The 17,801-nt window shown below is 42.7% G+C and overlaps 1 protein-coding gene across 6 annotated transcripts in view; it reads left to right on the top strand.

Moving 5' to 3' along the window:
• SLC25A30 (solute carrier family 25 member 30) overlaps positions 1-14,534 on the top strand; it is an 84,569-nt gene extending 70,035 nt beyond the window's left edge. For 4 of the 6 annotated variants that reach the window (XR_005832772.1, XM_008706833.2, XM_008706831.2 and 1 more), the window contains one exon: positions 832-3,484. Coding sequence is in view for 5 of the 6 variants with exons in the window: in XM_008706833.2 (XP_008705055.1) it covers positions 832-873 (42 nt within the window). In the remaining variant the exon portion in view is untranslated. Of the gene's footprint in view, positions 1-831; positions 3,485-8,359; positions 8,436-13,555 lie in introns of those variants that run through there. The other 2 variants (XM_040622954.1, XM_040622942.1) reach the window with 1 other exon arrangement.
• The last annotated feature ends 3,267 nt before the right edge of the window (positions 14,535-17,801 follow it).

Below are 17,801 nucleotides of genomic sequence, written 5' to 3'. Positions count from 1 at the left end.
TGGCTTCTTACTCGTTTGAGTTCCTCTGATTCTAAGAAATAATGATTCAATTTCTAGCTGAGCAGGTATAAAATCTCTGGGCTGGGCTATATGAATCTTGGTTTAGTGCTGGTGTTGTTAAAAGGGAATGACATCAATACAAATTTCTATTCAGACTCTGTTTTAGAAGCTGAGAATATTTATGAGTACAGAGAGAGACAGGGATTGATTTTATATCCCTAGCCACCCTTGGGAGGGATGTGGTTTGGCAGCAGTGTTCTAGAATGCTTATTTTAGAGAGTGCCTGTGGATAAACAGGAATTAGCTCCTGAATTATTTGGCCGATTAGCACAATTTCCCGTATGCCGATGTGGGAGGCAGGAAAGAAGTGGCGGTTCGGTAGACAAGGAAGGGCAGTATTATAAAGAAGGGAAGGTGGTTTTCCCCATCCCCTGTTTCTCTTGATTGGCTTGCCGTGACCCTTGAGGAGCGCTTCCCAGGGCTTTGCTGTCTTTCTGTCTGCCATGGAATTCACTGTTCTGGAAAGTCTGCCCAGCACAGCGGTCACCAGAGCTAGTCAGGGTGGATGTCATCTTCGAAGAGGCTCTGGGAGCTGGTGCTAGGGGATTTAGATATCTCCGCTGAGGTGGCTGTGTCCCAGGCTAACCCTGGGAAGTCTACCGGGAAGATCTTTTGGGGTGGGTAAGGATGGAGCCCCTCATGTTCAATCCTGTCCATGGCATGTGGCCTGCCCAGACGTGTCTGCTGAAGGTGATGTCTGTGAGTCTGTGTTTAATATGTCCGGGTTGTTAAGTGGGCAGCTTCTTCGTCAGCCTTAACCAGTAACCGCAGTTCTTCGTGACATATGAGCAGTTGAAGAAATTGGATTTGTGACAAGTCAAGGCTGCCTGAGCCCGCGCTCTGAAAGCGCTCCCTTCCGAGACAGTACAGCTTCCCGCGCGTCACGCTGCTTCTCACTGCTTGGTTCATCACTGACTCTGAGGCGCGAGCAGCAGGTGAAGACGGGCTTCGTTCAGGTTGCTGTGTGTTGGCGGTGGGCGCCGCGCTCCAGTGTTTCCTGCTAGACACTAACCTCCAAGCACGAGGCCTTACCATGCAAGTGCCCTTCGACATCAACGACCGCATGTAGAACGCATGTTTCTTGCTAAAGAAAACTTGCGGGAAGATCAGGAACCGTGCGTCGTTTTCTTCAGGCCAGAGGAGCACCTGCTGTGTCTCCGCTCGCAGCTGAGCAGGCCAGCCTGCTCTAGAGAAGCTCATCGGAACCATGGAATAGAGCCTCCAAGGGGGAGTTATTGTTCCTGAGCGTGTGGGGACTGTCGCTTCTCGTCAGCTGAAGAAATTTCACACGTGGAGACCTAGCCCTTTCAACTCCAGCTGTAAACAGGGCAGGAAACAGATCCCTGGGATTTCGCACTGCTTTATGATTTCCTATTTCGGCAGGATCCTTCACTTACAATAAGTGATTTTCAGCCTTTGAAGGCTTGACCTTTGTGAGGAATTGTTACAAAGTATTAATCTCTAAACCCATGATGGTGTGAGAAGTTGGCTTTGAACATGGCAGGGTCCACGTTGATGGAAGATCTTTGAGGCAGCTGGGGTTTGGTCTTAGGTGATGTTAGCAGTTTGCTCCGATTTTTATTATTTTCCAATCTGTAAAATGGGGGTGATAACCTGTATTGGTGTTGGGGGTCCGATGAAGACAAGGGTAGCTGCTAGTACCTGCCTGGAGGGTAGGCGGTGTACCTCAGCCGTGCTGTCGTCCCGCCGGAACCCCGGCATCCACAGGCTGGTGTAAAGAAGAGAGCGGTTTCATGACGGGGTTCTCACTGGAATCCCCAGCAAAGCCCCTCCCCAAAGGCCTTGTGAAAAGAGAGAACACAGTCTAAGTTACAGTTTTATTATGGTTTCCTTAGCAAGATGTGGTGAGTGAATCGAAGAGTTGATTTTTCCACATTTCTGTTTTTACTTTAGTTCAGGTTATGTTTATTGAGATATGTCCTGTCTCGGACTTCCTGTTTGGTTTGGATGGAAAACACTTGCTTGACATTTTAAAAACTCTCTCTTTAGTGCTGCACCTGTTTTCCAGTTTCTGAAAGACGTATATAGTATCCTCCTTTCTTTCTCTAAAGACAACAAAAATCTTTCTCCCTCTTCTTTCTTGCCTTCATCTTGTTCTTTTCAAAATAAAAAGTGACTCTGAGAACCCGAACTTGACACTTCTAGAAGACAGCCCAGGGAAGGGGACATATTTACTTGGATACCTTCAGTTCTACCATTCGAGAACATTGAATACACACTGACGGGGGCCCTGGGGCGGACCCTTCTGCAGTATTTGCGGGCAGGTTCCCAGTTTGTCCCGCCCTGGGTCACCACCTCCCTTGATCCCGGAATGGACGGCATGTAGGTTTCTCTTGGGGATCGGGCTGTTTTCCTGCCAACCACTTTCACGTTGCCTTCTTTATTAATGTTTACTTCGAAAAGATTTCGTGAGGCAGAATTGTTATTTCCCAATGAGAGACAAAGTCATTAAGAAGAGAAAGGAAGAAGTGGTGGAGTGGCGTGTAGGTGCTCATTGGTTAAAGCCTTAGTGGAAAGTCCGGATCCCCCGGCCCACTCGGGACGTGACTGCAGAGCTGAGCTCACTTGGCCCGCTCCTGGTACTGAACCGTATCTTTAGACAGAGATTTTTTTCTTCTTACCAAAACATTCCATTGACCTGGTAAGGGCTTTCCCAGACAGGCTTTCACTTTTGAGTTCCTTGAGTTTAAAGGATTACTTTTTAAGAACCACTTTTTTTTTTTAATGAAGAAAACATTATATTTTTTAAGTGTACATATAATTCCTAAAACAGTAGAAGCAAGTTCATTTTGAAGACCATGTAAAGAGTCAACGTCCTGCAACGTTCATTGTGTCAATTTATTCAAATTATGTACATGTTCATACCAGGATGAAAAGAAACTCAAGCCTCACTATAAAACTTGAGCACGTTTTTAAGACAAAAATGGAGTACTTCTCCAGTGTAGATTTATCCAACATGTTATATAGAACAGGATCTTAACCTGTTCTGGGTTTTCTGCTTCCTGAAGGAGTTCACGCAATCGTTAAGCTTCTCACCAAGAAAGAACTTACGGACTTGGAGACTCAGTCCCCTTATTTTCAGGGGTGTGACTACAAGTCCCCCAACCCCCTTGGATATTGCTTAAATGTGGCAAAAGGATTTTCAGCTTTTATAACTAAAACGAAGATAATGGATTTTTTTGTTTGCTTGTGGATTTATGTAATCATCGATGCTGAATGTTGCTGATCTGTGATATAAAAATGGCTCCTGTTCTCCATATTTATTCATGAGCTAGAAATAGCACGTATTAAATAAAAACGATACATTTTTCATAAACCTTTATATTTCAAGCTCTTTATTTAAGCATTGTTGGAATATGTGGCATAAACCTTGTTTCATTGTTTAATAAACTGGAATAATACATAATAATCCAAATGATTTGTGGTTATTTTCAAGAAATAGAAACCTTTACACAAAGACAAGCTCCAAAGAGTCCAGAAGGTTGGAGTAGAAATAAATGGCACTTGTGAAAGTGGCTACAGTCATTTCTCCTCATGGAGAAGTTGTTGGGGTCATCTTTTTATTTATTTTTTATTTTTAATTAATCTCTACACCCAACTTGGGGCTCGAACTTACAACCTGAGATCAAGAGTTACATGCTCTACCACCCGGGCCAGGCAGGCACCCCAGGATCATCTTCTTAATTGCCTGGACACTTGTGTGACCTCCCACCATACGAAATCCTCTGCAGCCCGGTAGAGGCCAGTGACTTTGATTCATGGACTGGCTTGGCAAGGTCCCTTGGAGTTGCAGGACACCAGCGTGATGACTTCGGTGCCTTGCACCTTCAGGTTCCTTCAGTCATTCCAGTGTGGTGTTGGCTGGAGACAGGGGCTGGGATATTTGGTTAATTGTGAATCAGGGACAGGCACCCCTGGTTGGCATGAAATGCAAATTTAGGTCATTAATTTTTTTCACTTAAAAATATTTTGGGGGTGCCTGGCTGGTTCAGTCGGAGTATGCGACTTGATCTCGGGGTTGTGAGTTCAGGCCCCATGTTGGGCATAAAGCTCACTCAAAAATAAAAATTAAAAAATAAATTTAAAAAAACCTCATCCATAAGATTATAAAAAACATATGTGTATTTTTTTTCTAGGTGCCCGTCTTATTAACATTTGAATTAAACATGATAGTTTATTGAAAAAAATAGAGTCAGGGGAAAAGGGGCGCTTTCTCAGTTCTCTCACCTGAGAGATTAAATGACGTACATGATTGACTTCATATGAAGGTTAGTGAGAACCACTGGCTGCTGGTGTTTCTCAAAGGCCTGTGGACAGTACAACCCTCATGTGCCTTATGGTACTTGTTAAGACACATTTGGCTTTTAATCCAGGCTATTTATTTCTAAACTGGCAGTTGGGAAAATAAGACCCTAAATTTCTTGGTAGATTATAACCAGATCCATTCTGAAGCGAAACATAGGAATACAAGACAAGGGGGCGCCTGGGTGGCACAGCGGTTAAGCGTCTGCCTTCGGCTCAGGGCGTGATCCCGGCGTTATGGGATCGAGCCCCACATCAGGCTCTTCCACTATGAGCCTGCTTCTTCCTCTCTCACTCCCCCTGCTTGTGTTCCCTCTCTTGCTGGCTGTCTCTGTCTCTGTCGAATGAATAAATCAATAAAATCTTAAAAAAAAAAAAAAACAAGACAAGGACAGTGTGTATAAGGAGGTTTCTTGAAAGCTTGATGCAAATAATGGAATGAAGAGAAAAAAAAAAAAACCCTAGAAACTACCTATATGTCTGTATGTCCCCTGCTTTAATGATCCATACAATGGTTTACTATGTTGCTCTTGAGAAGAATGAGTTAGATCTCAGCCTGCTGACTTGGAAAGATGTCCATGATACGTTATTAAGTAGGAAATTTAAGATGTAGGCTCCTGTATAGGCCATGAACTCATTTCTTAGGGAGAAAGCAAACTTACGTATGGATGGAATGGATTTTAGGGGTATGTACTAGAGTTCTCCAGAGAAACAGAACTGGCAGGGTGTGTGTGTGTGTGTGTCTGTGTGTATACATGCATGATTTATTTTAAGAGATAGTCTCGTGTGACTTTGGGGGGTTGGCAAGTCTGAAATCAGGAGGGCAGGCCAGCAGACTGAAAACTCAGGCAGGATTTCTGTTACAGTATTGAAGTAGAATTCCTTCAGGAAACCTCAATTGTTACCTCTTGAAGCCTTCAACTGATTAGATGGGGCCCACCATATCATCAGGTGTTATCTTAAAGTTAACTGATTATGGATGGTACTCACACCTACAAAATACCTTCACAGCGACATCTAGTGTTTGCCATACAATGACAACATAGCCTAGCCAAGTTGACACAAAATTTGACCGTCATAGGGTAGAAAGAATTAGAAATATTTTCCTTATACATAGTTATAATTTTTGGTTTCTCAAAAGTCTGTATTTTGTAATTTAAAACAAGATCTTAACCCAAAATGCAAAAAGGACTAGCTTGGGATACAGATGTTCTATTTATGGTAAGTGGGGCGAAGTGGGAGTTGCAGTGTATGTAATATTTGATATATATTTTAAGTATAGAATGTTTCTAGAAGTATATTAAGTCTGTAAAACTTAAAATTGAACTAACAAGGACAATGGGAAACTTTGCTGTTTATTTCAGTTTTTAACTACTTGCTTTTTATTCAACATACTTAATACCTGTATGATTAAAAAATAATTTAGCCTTTTTTTTTTACAGTGGGGAAACACCTGTATAAAGAGTGTATCATGTGGGCTGTGAGCTTAACCTCTAAACTCCTGGGTTATTTTACATAATTCTTAGTCTTTCTCTGACCATACTAAATTTCAAGTTACACTGTTTCATTGCATTATATGGTAGAGACAGCTACATTAAGAGGTTTTGCTTCATTAATTGAAACCTTGCAAATATATTTCTACAATTCTTTTTTTAAAAAAGATTTTATTTATTTATTTTGTTTTTAAAAATATCTATTCATTTTAGAGGTGGGAAGGGGCAGAGGAATAGGGAGAAACTTGAATAGACCGTATGCTGGGTGCAGAGCCCAACACAGGGCTGGATCCCATGACCCCAAGATCATGACCTGAGTGGAAACCAAGGGTTGGCCGCTTAACTGCGTGCATCACCCAGGCTTCCCTATTTATTTTATTTGGGAGAGAGAGTGTGTGTGAGTGTGAGTTTGGGGAGGGGCAGAGGGAGAGAGAAAATCTCAAGGAGACTCCCCGCTGAGCCCCACTGGGGGCTTCATCCCTGGACCCTGAGATGATGACCTGAGCTCAAGCCAGAAGTCAGTCGCTCAGCTGACTAAGCCACCAGGGCGCCCCAACATTCCACTGTTCTTAATGGAAAGGGAAGCCGAATGAATATGTTACTGCCGTGTGTGTGTGAGTTACTCTAGACTTAAAAGGAATCCACATCTTACAGTTAGAGCCAGAGTTACAAACATCCAAGGACTGCTAAGGCCACTGGCAGACTGCATCCTTGATTATATCCCTGCTTTCATTTGCTGTACCACTTTGTGCCTTTTTAACCTGATAATTTGCATATGGTAGATAATGTGATAAAACTTGTGTTACACGGAAGCAACCTTCTAAAATTTGCTTATTACTCCTGGGATTCTTATGTGGTGACTGAGATTAATATTTAAAAATTATAGTAAAATACACATAAAGTGAATTTCTCATAGAAGTGTATACTGTGTGTCATGAAGTACGTTTGCACTGCCGTGCAACCATCACCACCTTCCATCTCCAGAACTCTTTTCATCTCGAAGAACTGACACTCTATACCCATTAAATAAAACTCCTCATTCTCCTCTCCTCCCATGCCCCCAGCAAACACCGTTATCCTTTGTTTTTGTGATTTTGACTACTCTAAGCACCTGATATAAGTGAAATGATACAACTTTTTTTTTGAAGATTAATTTATTTATTTGAGAGAGAGACTGTGCATGGAGGGAAAAGGGAGAGGGAAAGAGAGTCTTAAGCAGACTCCGTGCTCAGAGCCCAGTGACGATGCGAGGCTCCATCTCATGGCCCTGAGATCGAGACCTGAGCCGAAACCAAGAGTCAGTTGCTTAACCGACTGCCCCACGCCTGCGCCCCAGTATTTGTTTTTCTATGACCGACTTATTAGCATAATGTCTTCATGTTTCATCGACATTGTAGCATATTGCAGAATTTCCTTCCTTTTAATGGCTGAATAATATTCCATTGTGTGTGTAGACCACAGTTTCGTTTATCTTTTCATCTGTCAGTGAACACATGGGTTACTTCCATGTTTTAGCTGTTGTGGATAAGGCTATGAACGTGAGTGTACAAATATCCCTTTGAGGCCCTGCTTTCAATTCTTTTGGGTATACACCCAGATGTGGAATTGCTGTAGTAGGGCGCCTGGGTGGCTCAGTCCGTTAAGTGTCTGCCTTTGGCTCGGGTCATGATCCTGGAGTTCCAGGATAGAGTCCCACATCAGGGCTCAGCGGGGAGTCTGCTTCTCCCTCTGACCCTCCCCCCTCTCGTGCTCTCTCTCTTTCTCTCACTTTCTCTCAAATAAATTAATAAAATTTTTAAAAACAGTCATTGCTGGATCATATAGTAATTCTATTTTGGGTTTTTTTGGAGGAACTGCGTATTGTTTTCTGTGGTGACTGTACCATTTTACATTCCCACCAGTAGTGCACCAGAGTCCTAATTTCTCCACATCCTGGCTAACACTTGTTATTTTTTGTGTTTTTTGAGAGAAGCCATCCTACTGGGTATGAGGAGATATCTCATTGTGGTTGTGATGTGCATTTCCCTGCTGATTAGTGACATTGAATTTCTTTTCATGGCCTCCTGGCTATTTGTATATCCTCTTTGGAGAAATGTTTATTCAAGTCCTTTACCCTTTTATGAATTAGGTTGTTTGTTTTTTGTTGTTGAGTTTTAGGAGTTCTTTATATACTCTGGATATTAATCTCTTATCAGATATATGATTTGCAAATATTTTCTCCCATTCTGTGAGTTGCCTTTTTGCTCTGTTGCTAGTGTCTTCTGATACACAAAATTTTTCTATTTTCATGAAATCCAATTTGGCTATTTTTATTGTTGTTACCTGTGCCTTTTCTCTCCCATCTAAGAAAGCGTTTCTGAATCCAGTGTGGTTAAGATTTTGTACTATTTTTTAAAAAAGAGTCTTATTGTTTTAGTCTTTATTGTGTTAGATTTAGGCCCTTGGTCCATTTTGAATTAATTTTTTTTAATTTTATTTTTAAGCGATCTCTACACCCACTGTGGAGCTCAAACTCACAACCTTGAGATCAAGAGTCGCACGCTCCAACAACTGAGCCAGGCAGGTGCCCCATTTCCTAGTTTCAATTTCATTTATCTCTGTTGTAGTCTTCATTATTTCCTTCATTCTGCTAGCTTTGAGTTTAGTTCTTTCTTTTTCTAGTTCTCTAAGTTATAAAGTTAGGTTGTTGATTGAGACTTGCTTTTGAATGTGTTTATAGCTATAAATTTCTCCCTTTGTACTGCTTTCACTGCATCCCATATGTTTTGGCAAGTTGTGTTTTCACTTTCATTTATCTCTAAGTCCTTCCCTCCCTCCTTCCCTCCCTCCTTCCGTCCCTCCCTTCCTTTTGAGAGAAAGAGAGTAAATGTGTGCACAAGCAGGGGGAGAGGAGCAGAGGGAGAGGGAGAGGGGGAGAGAGAATCCCAAGCAGGCTTCCCCCTCAGCATGGAGCCCTACACGGGGCTAGATCCCATGACCCTGAGATTATGACCTGAGCGGAAGTCAAGAGTCAGTTGCTTAACCGACTGAGCCCCTCATTTGTCTCTTAAGTATTTCTAATTTCCCTTCTGATTTCTTTGATCCATTGGTTGCTTAAAAATATGTTGCTTAATTTCTATAATTTTGTGGATTTTTCTGTCTTCCTTTCTTTTTTTTTTAAGATTTTATTTTTAAGTAATCTCTACACCCAACCTGGGGCTTGAACTCACAACCATGACATCAAGCGTCACACACTCTACTGACTGAGCCAACCAGGCACCCCTTGTGATTGGTTTCTAATTTCAACCCAGTGTGGCTAGAGAAGATACTTCGTGTGACATTTATTTTTTTTAATCTATTGAGACTTAATTTGTGAACTAACACATGGTTTTCTTGGAAAATGTTTCTTGTGCACTTAAATAGAATGTGTATTCTGTTATTGTTGGGTAGAATGTTCTGTATATGCCTGTTAGATCTAGTTGCTTTTTTGTGTTAAGTCCTTTATTTCCTTATTTATCTTCTGTTTAGTTGTTTTATCCATTATTGTGAGTGGGGTAGAACTGTTTCTCTCTCCCTTTAGCTCTGTCAGTTTTTGCTTCAAAAATTTTGATGGTTTGTCATTAGGTGTGTAAATGTTTGTAATTGTTATATATCATCTTGCTGTATTGAACCTTTTATTAATATTTAATGTTCTTTCTCTTTTGTAAGCTCTTTTGACTTAAGTCTATTTTGTCTGATGTTAATATAGCCATTCTTGCTCTCTTTTGGTTACTATTCCTATGGAATATCTTCTTCCTTTTATTTTCAGCTTGTTTGGTCTTTGGATATCGAATGAATCCCTTATATACATCATATATTTGGATCTTGTGTTTTTATTTTTATTTTTTAAGATTTTATTTATTTATTTGACAGAGAAAGAGTACAAGCAGGGGGAGCGGCAGAGGGAGAAGTAGGCTTCTTGGGAGGCTGATTCAGGGCTGGATCCCAGGACCCTAGGATCATGACCTCAGCCAAAAGCAGATGCTTAACCACACAGGCATCCCAGATCTTTTGTTTTTAATCCATTCTCCAATCTTTGTCTTTTGAGTAGAGAGTTTGATCCATTTACATTTAAAGCAATTATTAATAAGGAAGGACTTCTGTCATTATGTTACTTGTTTTCTTTATGCCTATAATTTTCTGTCCCTCATTTCTCACCTTACTGTCTTCGTTTGTGTTTACTTGACTTTTTGTAGAAGTATGTTCAAATTCTTTTCTCATTTCCTTTTATGTATATAGAAATTTTCTTTGTGGTTACCATGGGGATTACATTTAACATTCTAAAATTAAAACACTTTAATTTGAATTTGTACCGGCTTAACTTCAATAATGTGCAAAAATATGCTTCCTTACAACTCTGTCCCCAGCCTTTTGGTCATTAATGTTACAAATTACTTTATACATTGTGTGTCCAGAACAAACTAAAGCTTTTTTTTAAATCTATTTTTTAAAAAGATTTTATTTATTTGTCAGAGAGGGAGAGAAAGAGCAGAAGCAGAGGGAGAAGCAGGTTCCCTGCTGAGCAAGGAGCCCGATGTAGGACTTGATCCCAGGACCTGAGCCAAAAGCAGATGCTTAACCGACTGAGCCACCCAGGCATCCCAAACTAAAGCTTTTAAAAAATTCCTTAGTTTCTTAAATCATTTGTAAAACATGATATGGAGTTATAAACGAAAGTTACAGTAATACTAGCTCTTACACTAATAATTTAAAATTTTTCTTTAAGGAATAACACTTGACTTTTTATTGTTCCTGTATTTAGCTTTATTGAGATCTTTATTTTCCCATATGGTTTTGAGTTACTGTTTAGTGTCCTTTCATTTCACCTTGTAGGACTCTCTTGCGCATTTCTTGCAGGGCAGATCTAGTGGTCATGGCTCCCTCAGTTTTTGTTTATCTGGGAATATCTTCAATTATTCCTCACTTGGAGGACAACTAATGTGATGTTATAGTTGAATGCCATATACCATACTCTCCACAGCTAGAAATCAATATTTTTATCTGGAGAATAAGAAAGAAGGATTAAATACAAGTTAATTTTTTTAAAAGCTTTATTTATTTATTTGAGAGAGAGAGAGAGACAGTGAGTGCATGAGTGGGGTGAGGGGCAGAGGGAGAAGCAGACTCCCCATCAAGCAAGGAGCCCAACTTGGGGCTCTATCTCAGGACTCTGAGATCATGACTTGAGCCAAAGGCAGATGCTTCACCAACTGAGCCCCCCAGGGGCCCCTGTTTTTGTGATGTAGTAGATTAAGAACATGGATTGTGGAGCTCAACTGCTCAGATTGAAATCTTAGTGCTGCCACTTACTAGCTGCATGTTTCTGGGCAAGTTGTTCAGTCTCTCTGTGCTCAATCTCCTCATCTGGGAAACTGGGTAGTAATAGGTCTTAACTCATAGAGTCCTCGTGAAAATTAAAAGAGTTAACGTATGTAAAGTGGTAGAGCACATAGGAAAAACTCCATGTAAGTGTTTGCAGTTGTATCGGTCAGGATAGACGAGGTGATGCTGTGGTAAGGAGTCGCCCCAACGTCTCAGTGGCTTGTAACAAAGATTTAGATCTTATACACACCGCATGCACATCAGAGATCAACTACAGCTCTGCTCTGTAGTGCCTTCCCTTGGACCCAAGCTGATGGACCTTATTTTTGGTATATGGTTGATCTGTGGCCCAGAGAAAAGAGGTCATAGTGAAGCACATACTGGCTCACGGTGTCTCCCTGGAAGTGATACACATGGTTTCTCACATTTTATTGGCCAAAGCAAGTCACACAGCCACTCTTGAGTTCAACAGGATGAGCATGTGTTATCCTTCCGGGGCAGGAACATCCAAACAAGGCCAGTGTAGGCAAGGAAACTGGAATGCTTAAGAGATTCTCACGCAGTCTACTGCGGCCCTTCTCGTTCTCTTGAATCCTATGTGGGCCTCCACACCAAGACTGTCAAAAACACTTCCCCTGACTGTGTCCCCCGAGGAGGGCCCAGAAGATACTCCCTTCAGTGCGGTATTCTGAAATGTGCTGATGGGAGCAGCCGCTTCCTTCAGAAACTTCGCGGTGCGTGTCCGCTGCAGGCTGAGAATGGCGATGAGCCATGCTGCCACTGAAGCGAACTTCTGATCTCAGAGGCCAAGAGACACTAGACATGGTCACTGCAATTGGCGGTGGGCCCACAGTGGCAAATAGAACGCTTTGACTCGTGAGGATCGTCTAGGGATGGAGTCCCTAGGAATGAAATAGATGGTCAGCCTGCTAAAAACGTAACTTGATTTACGTAATTGGAACTTGCCAGGTAAGCAGAGATCTAATTTGGGTCACAGTCGTAGAGTCATGGCCTCTCACCCAGTTCCAAGGTCTGAGCTGGTTTTCAGCCCTGGAACCCTTTGACACTGCTCCAAGCATATACTCGAAATCTTTCCTCAAACCCCGAGAGACCTATGGCCATTACCATGGGCTTCTTTGGAGGCAACATCCAGCATATTTGAGTTTACTGCTCTGACCTATTTAGGAAAGAACTTGTAAGGCTGCCAGTCTGGAGCGAGGCCCGGAGCAGGAGAAGGTCTGCGGCAAGTCCGGGCTTGAGTACGTGCTGCTCTGTCACATGGACGCACCTGATTGTCTGGCGCAGACGGGGTGCTGTGTGGAGACTTCAGGAAACCCCAGTAGGAGAACTGCAGTGCACACCCCTGGAGTTTGGGGGCAAAGCCATACCCTTTCTTGCAAATAACTTTTTTTTTCTTTGTGAAACAGCGCTTGAGTTTTACTGGTCTCTGACAGAAACTGCAAGTTTTGTTTTTTTTTCTTTAAAGATTTTATTTATTTATTTGACAGAGCATGAGCAGGGAGAGCAGTAGAGGGAGAAGCGGGCTTCCCACTGAGCAGGGAGCCCGATGCGGAGCTCGACCCCAGGACCCTGGGATTGTGATCTGAGCCGAAGGCAGGCGCTTCACCGACTAGCCAGCCAGGCGCCCCAGAAACTGAACGTTTGGTCATGTTGCTTGCGCTGCCCATCAGGAAGCGGCAGGGCTGAGGATGGCTCCTGAAAGTTCTGAGAACAGAGGAAAGCAATCTCTCATTTTTTGAGTATGGTGGGAGAAAATGGAACAATTGTAGAGTACCCCCAAGCCCTATTAATGTTAGCAGGGTAGAAAGAGCTGTGAAGTCCTGGAGGCAGCTTCTACTCCTCACAGCGACTCCGGGGGCGGGGGCGGGGGGCAATTAGATGTTCTGTATCCGACGGTGGTGGAAGATGCCGTGGAGCTACAGTTGGGCCTGGAGAGGGTCTGGCAGTTTGGATACAGCTCCAAGTGACAGGGTGCCCCTCAGTGCTCAGCTATGACGTCTTTCCCCGGGAGGGCTTCTCCGCGCCCTGGGTGAAGTCCAGCTGGCTCAGGTCATGATCTTGGGGTCAGGGGATCAAGCCCTACATTGGGCTCTGAGCTCAGTGCGGAGTCTGCTTGAGAATCCTCTCTCCCTCTCCCTGTGCCCCACCCCCGCTCATGTGTGCATGCTCTCTCTCAAATAAATGAATAAAAATAAATCTTTAAAAATAGAATCCTTAAAATGGAAAAAAATGTTATTGGAATTAAAATAGAAGGCAAACAGTTGAAGAGAGAGCTAGTCTACTGGAAACCAGATTTAAAGACATTTCTTCAAATACAGCATGAGACAAGGAATGGAGAACATCCGGGGGACAAACGAAGCACAAGTGAAGACGAACCACTTTGGCTGCGCTCGTGGATTCAAGTCCTGCCGCCCCGGCAGTACGAGGGTGCTGTTGGAAGTCTGAGCGCTCAGAAGAGTTTCTTGCCCAGTTCTTTTCCAGGGCCACTCCTGACTGGGACCGTCACACTGCAGCTGTTCACTTCTAGCCGGTGCCTACGTATTGCCCAAAACCATCTATAAACAGGCCTAGGGCTTTTCGTCCTCTGGCCACAGGGAAATCTCAGCGACGCCGCAGGTGTGGCTTGAGGGCAAGGCAGCCGTGCAGCAGAACTCCATGGCATGGGCGTCTGAGCCACCCCCTCATGCCTCCAGCAAGGGCCTGCGCTTGATCCTGTGTAAACCACAGCACTCCCATGTACCCCGTTCCACTGCCAGGCGCCCGCCTCCTCCTGTCCATTTTACGTCTCACGGTTGAACCTCAAGCCCTGTGGATTTTATCCTATTGTCTCCTCCAGGCATTCTCTTCTCTCTGCTGCGTCCCCACCTCCCGACTGGCCTCCTGTCATTGCATGTGTCCTTCTGTCCAGGGCCTTTCTACATGGCCCATCTGGCAATGTCCTCCCTGCTCATTCTCTTCAGCGTACAGGCCAAACTCCTTAGTGTGGCACCCAGGGTTTCATAGATTTGTCTCTACACCCTTCTTGGGCTTCATCTCTTGTCACTTTTCTAAACTCACCTCTAAATTCCAGCCATATTGGACAATTTTTGACTTCTGAAAGTGTTCTATATTCTGGCTTCTAGGCATGAGCACATGATGTTTCCTTTGTCTTGAAAGGGTTTCTCCTTCTCTATTTGCCCCATTGCCCTTCTGATACCAGTTCATTCAAAACACATGTATTGAGCATCTACTGTATGCCAAGAACAGTGCTTAGATGTTCTTTCTTCCAGGAAATAAACCTTATCTTCCAAGAATGGATTAGATGCTTTTCTTCTGTGCTTTATGTAATATCATCTCAATCTTGCTTCAGTGATATATTGGAATAATGTATGGTCTATACAGTCATGTATTGTATTGTACTTTCCAGTCCTTCTCTGTCTCTCTCACTAGATTGTAGGGTCCTTGAAGGCAGGAATGTTCTTACTTAGTATTGACTACTCAGACTCGCTAGCACAACACCTGACACACAGTAGGTGCACACTGAATGTTTAATGAGTGGATGAGTTCATGAATGAATTGGCTATGTTTTGAGATCCCTAATACTATAACACACACACACACACACACTCACACACACAACACACATATATAACAAAAGTACATAGGAGTAATTAATATATGCACACTGTGACAAATAATATACGCTCATTTAAAAATATTAAAAAGCAGAAAATACAAGTAAAATGGAAACAATTTAAAATGACTATCTAATAGGCCATCAAACAAGTTTACCATGGTTCTAGACTTAAATTACTTCCAAATGTTTGTTGGTATCTATGATGAACATCTTTGTACATAAAGATTTTTTTTTTTTTTTAGTATTTAAGACTACCAATTTTTTAAAAAGCCCAGAAGAGGGACACCTGGGTGGCTAGTTGGCTGGGTGTCTGCCTTCGTCTGGGGCTGTGATCCTGGGGTCCTGGGATCGAGTCCCACATCGGGCTCCCTGCTTGGTGGGGAGCCTGCTTCTCCCTCTGCGTGCCACTCCCCCTGCTCGTGCAGTCCCTCTCTCTGGCAAATAAATACATAAAATCTTAAAAAAAAAAGAAAAAGCCCAGAAGAAGTAGTTTAAAAAAATTTAAAGACCACTGATAGATATTTTCAAAGATGTTTTACCAATGTTTATTCTCCTCACCAGCATGTGATAATGATTTTATTGCACTTGTTTTAATTTTATGACTAGCAAAGTTGCAGCTCATAGGTTTTCATGGTTGAAATGTTGGAAGGCAATTATGTCTGTCTTCAAATATGACTTGACTCTAAATATTGATTCTAAATTCTAAGCTGGGGGATTGTTCGTCTGGTCTAGGACAGCAATTCTTCTTTTAACATGAAATAAAGCCTTAGCTACTGTTTAAATAAATTGTCAGAGTTTGAGGTGATTTCTACAGTTCACTGATGTGTGAATGAGAAATTGATTAGGTAAGTAAGCAAGGAAATAACTTGCAAAAGCAAACAGATCTTCAAACACTTGATAAGGCTATAAATACCATCCCAAGAGAAGTGGTTCTAATAGGCTGGAGGATTACACATGGAGAAATTCCAAATTAACGTGCTCTGAAAATTCAGGAAGGAGTTGCCGGTGTGATAAGACTATTTTATTTTAAATGATTCCACTTTGCAACTTTATTGTAAGTGAAGAAGTCAACTGGAGCGTGATCTGAGAAGCCTGGTGTTTTATCCTTCCTCCTCCTCAATGCCATGATCTCGTGTTTGGGCACTTGAACTAGTCCTGCCTCGTAGTAGATAGAACAGAACATACCAGGGCTTCAAGCCTCTTCCTCTTGCAGGCGTTTCTTCGAACTTGTAATGCTCACGCTTAAGACTCATCCTTGCTAAAATGTCCCATTACAGGAAAGGGCTAACTAGTTCAAATGCATGTCCGCGTGTCACTTTCATACTGTTCGTGTAGAGGGGAGAGAGAAGGTCTTGTCGGGTGTCCTGGCTGCAGTGATAGGTCCGCCCTCTACCAGTCATTAGCTTAGTAGGTCACAAACCTCCCTGGGGTTCCGTTCTCCATTCATTCATTGGAGATGACATCCACCAACTTTCTCCTGGAGTTGAAGTGAGAGCAGATGAGAGGTACTTTGTAACTAGAACATGGGCTGATTTTGCAATGTTGCATTATGAGCAGGGGTCCTTTTCAGTGTTCAGATTTCAGTAATTGAGTGGAGTTGACCAAGGTGAATCTTCACAGTACCCGCTTTAAGGAGGTTTTTGAATCCCTATGTCCACCTCTTCTGCTTTCTCACCCCTTCCCTGACTTGGAACAACCCTGCCGCTTGTCCCTTAGACGTTTTTCCATTACCATTGGCCCATTCTAAAACACTAATTGATGAAAAGCCTTAAGAAGCAAAGGCATGGCTCTGGAGTCTGGAGTTTCAGATTCTTGGAGCAGGTGGCAGGGAAGTTTCATCACTGTCTATGCCTTTAGGGCAGCAGGACATGGTGCAGCGTTTCTCAAACTAGAGCCTGTGAACAAAGGTTTAAAATGCATGTTTTTGTTTCATATATTTAAACAAATATGTACATATTCTGGGTCATCATCGTGACTATTGTATAGCTTAGTGTTGCCACATGATTTCAGCTTGCACCCTCCTTGTTTGTGTATATATAGACTATTACATTTGAGCTACTAAGAAAGGGGGGACTCGGGTGGCTCAGTGGGTTAAGCGGCTGCCTTCAGCTCAGGTCATGATCTCGGGGTCCTGGGATAGAGCACCATGTTGGGATCTCTCCTCAGCTTCACCCTCTCACTCTCCCTCTGTGCGCGCGCACGCTCTCTCTCTCTCAAATAAATAAAATCTTTAAAAAACTAAAAAAGAACAGGGATTGATTTCATATGCACATGGTAGGTATAAGCCAGTTAACAGCAACATATTAGGAATCTAGCCTGACTGAAGGCTTCTTGGTGATTCAAATGGCAGGGGAATGGAGCATGTTGCTGGTATGACGTAAGCACAGGGAACCCCAAAACAGCTGTGTGGCAGCGGTCGACACCGTCTTCATGTTGCCAGTGGCAACTTAGTTTCCCAGCAAGACAATAGCATCCATCTCATTAGTGTTGTTACTTGGACTGTTACTGGTTTTATACTTTTATTGATATGAAACTTGTAAGTCAGGGTGCCTGGGTGGCTCAGTCGTTAAGTGTCTGCCTTCAGCTCAGGTCATGATCCCAGGATCCTGGGATTGAGCCCCGCATCAGGCTCCCTGCTCAGAGGGGAGCCTGCTTCTCCCTCTCCCACTTCCCCTGCTGGTGTTCCCTCTCTCGCTGTGCCTCTCTCTGTCCAATAAATAAAAGAAATCTTTTTTTTTTTTTAAAGAAACTTGTAAGTCTCTTTTGATGTAAACATACAGAGCTCATGTCATGTTTTCTTCTTCTACATACTTAAGAAACATCATACAAATATTTATGTCAACGTTAGGAATCTAATTTTTTTAAAGGGCTCTGCACATCGCTCACCTTGGAGAAGCTCTGAGGTAGAATGGAGAGCATCATCCACAGAAGTCAGGTTATCTAAGTTC

The sequence above is a fragment of the Ursus maritimus genome, unplaced genomic scaffold (genome assembly GCF_017311325.1).
Source record: "Ursus maritimus isolate PB19 unplaced genomic scaffold, ASM1731132v1 scaffold_10, whole genome shotgun sequence".
In the NCBI taxonomy this organism is placed as follows: domain Eukaryota; kingdom Metazoa; phylum Chordata; class Mammalia; order Carnivora; family Ursidae; genus Ursus; species Ursus maritimus.
This window is presented reverse-complemented; position numbering and strand designations above follow the sequence as displayed.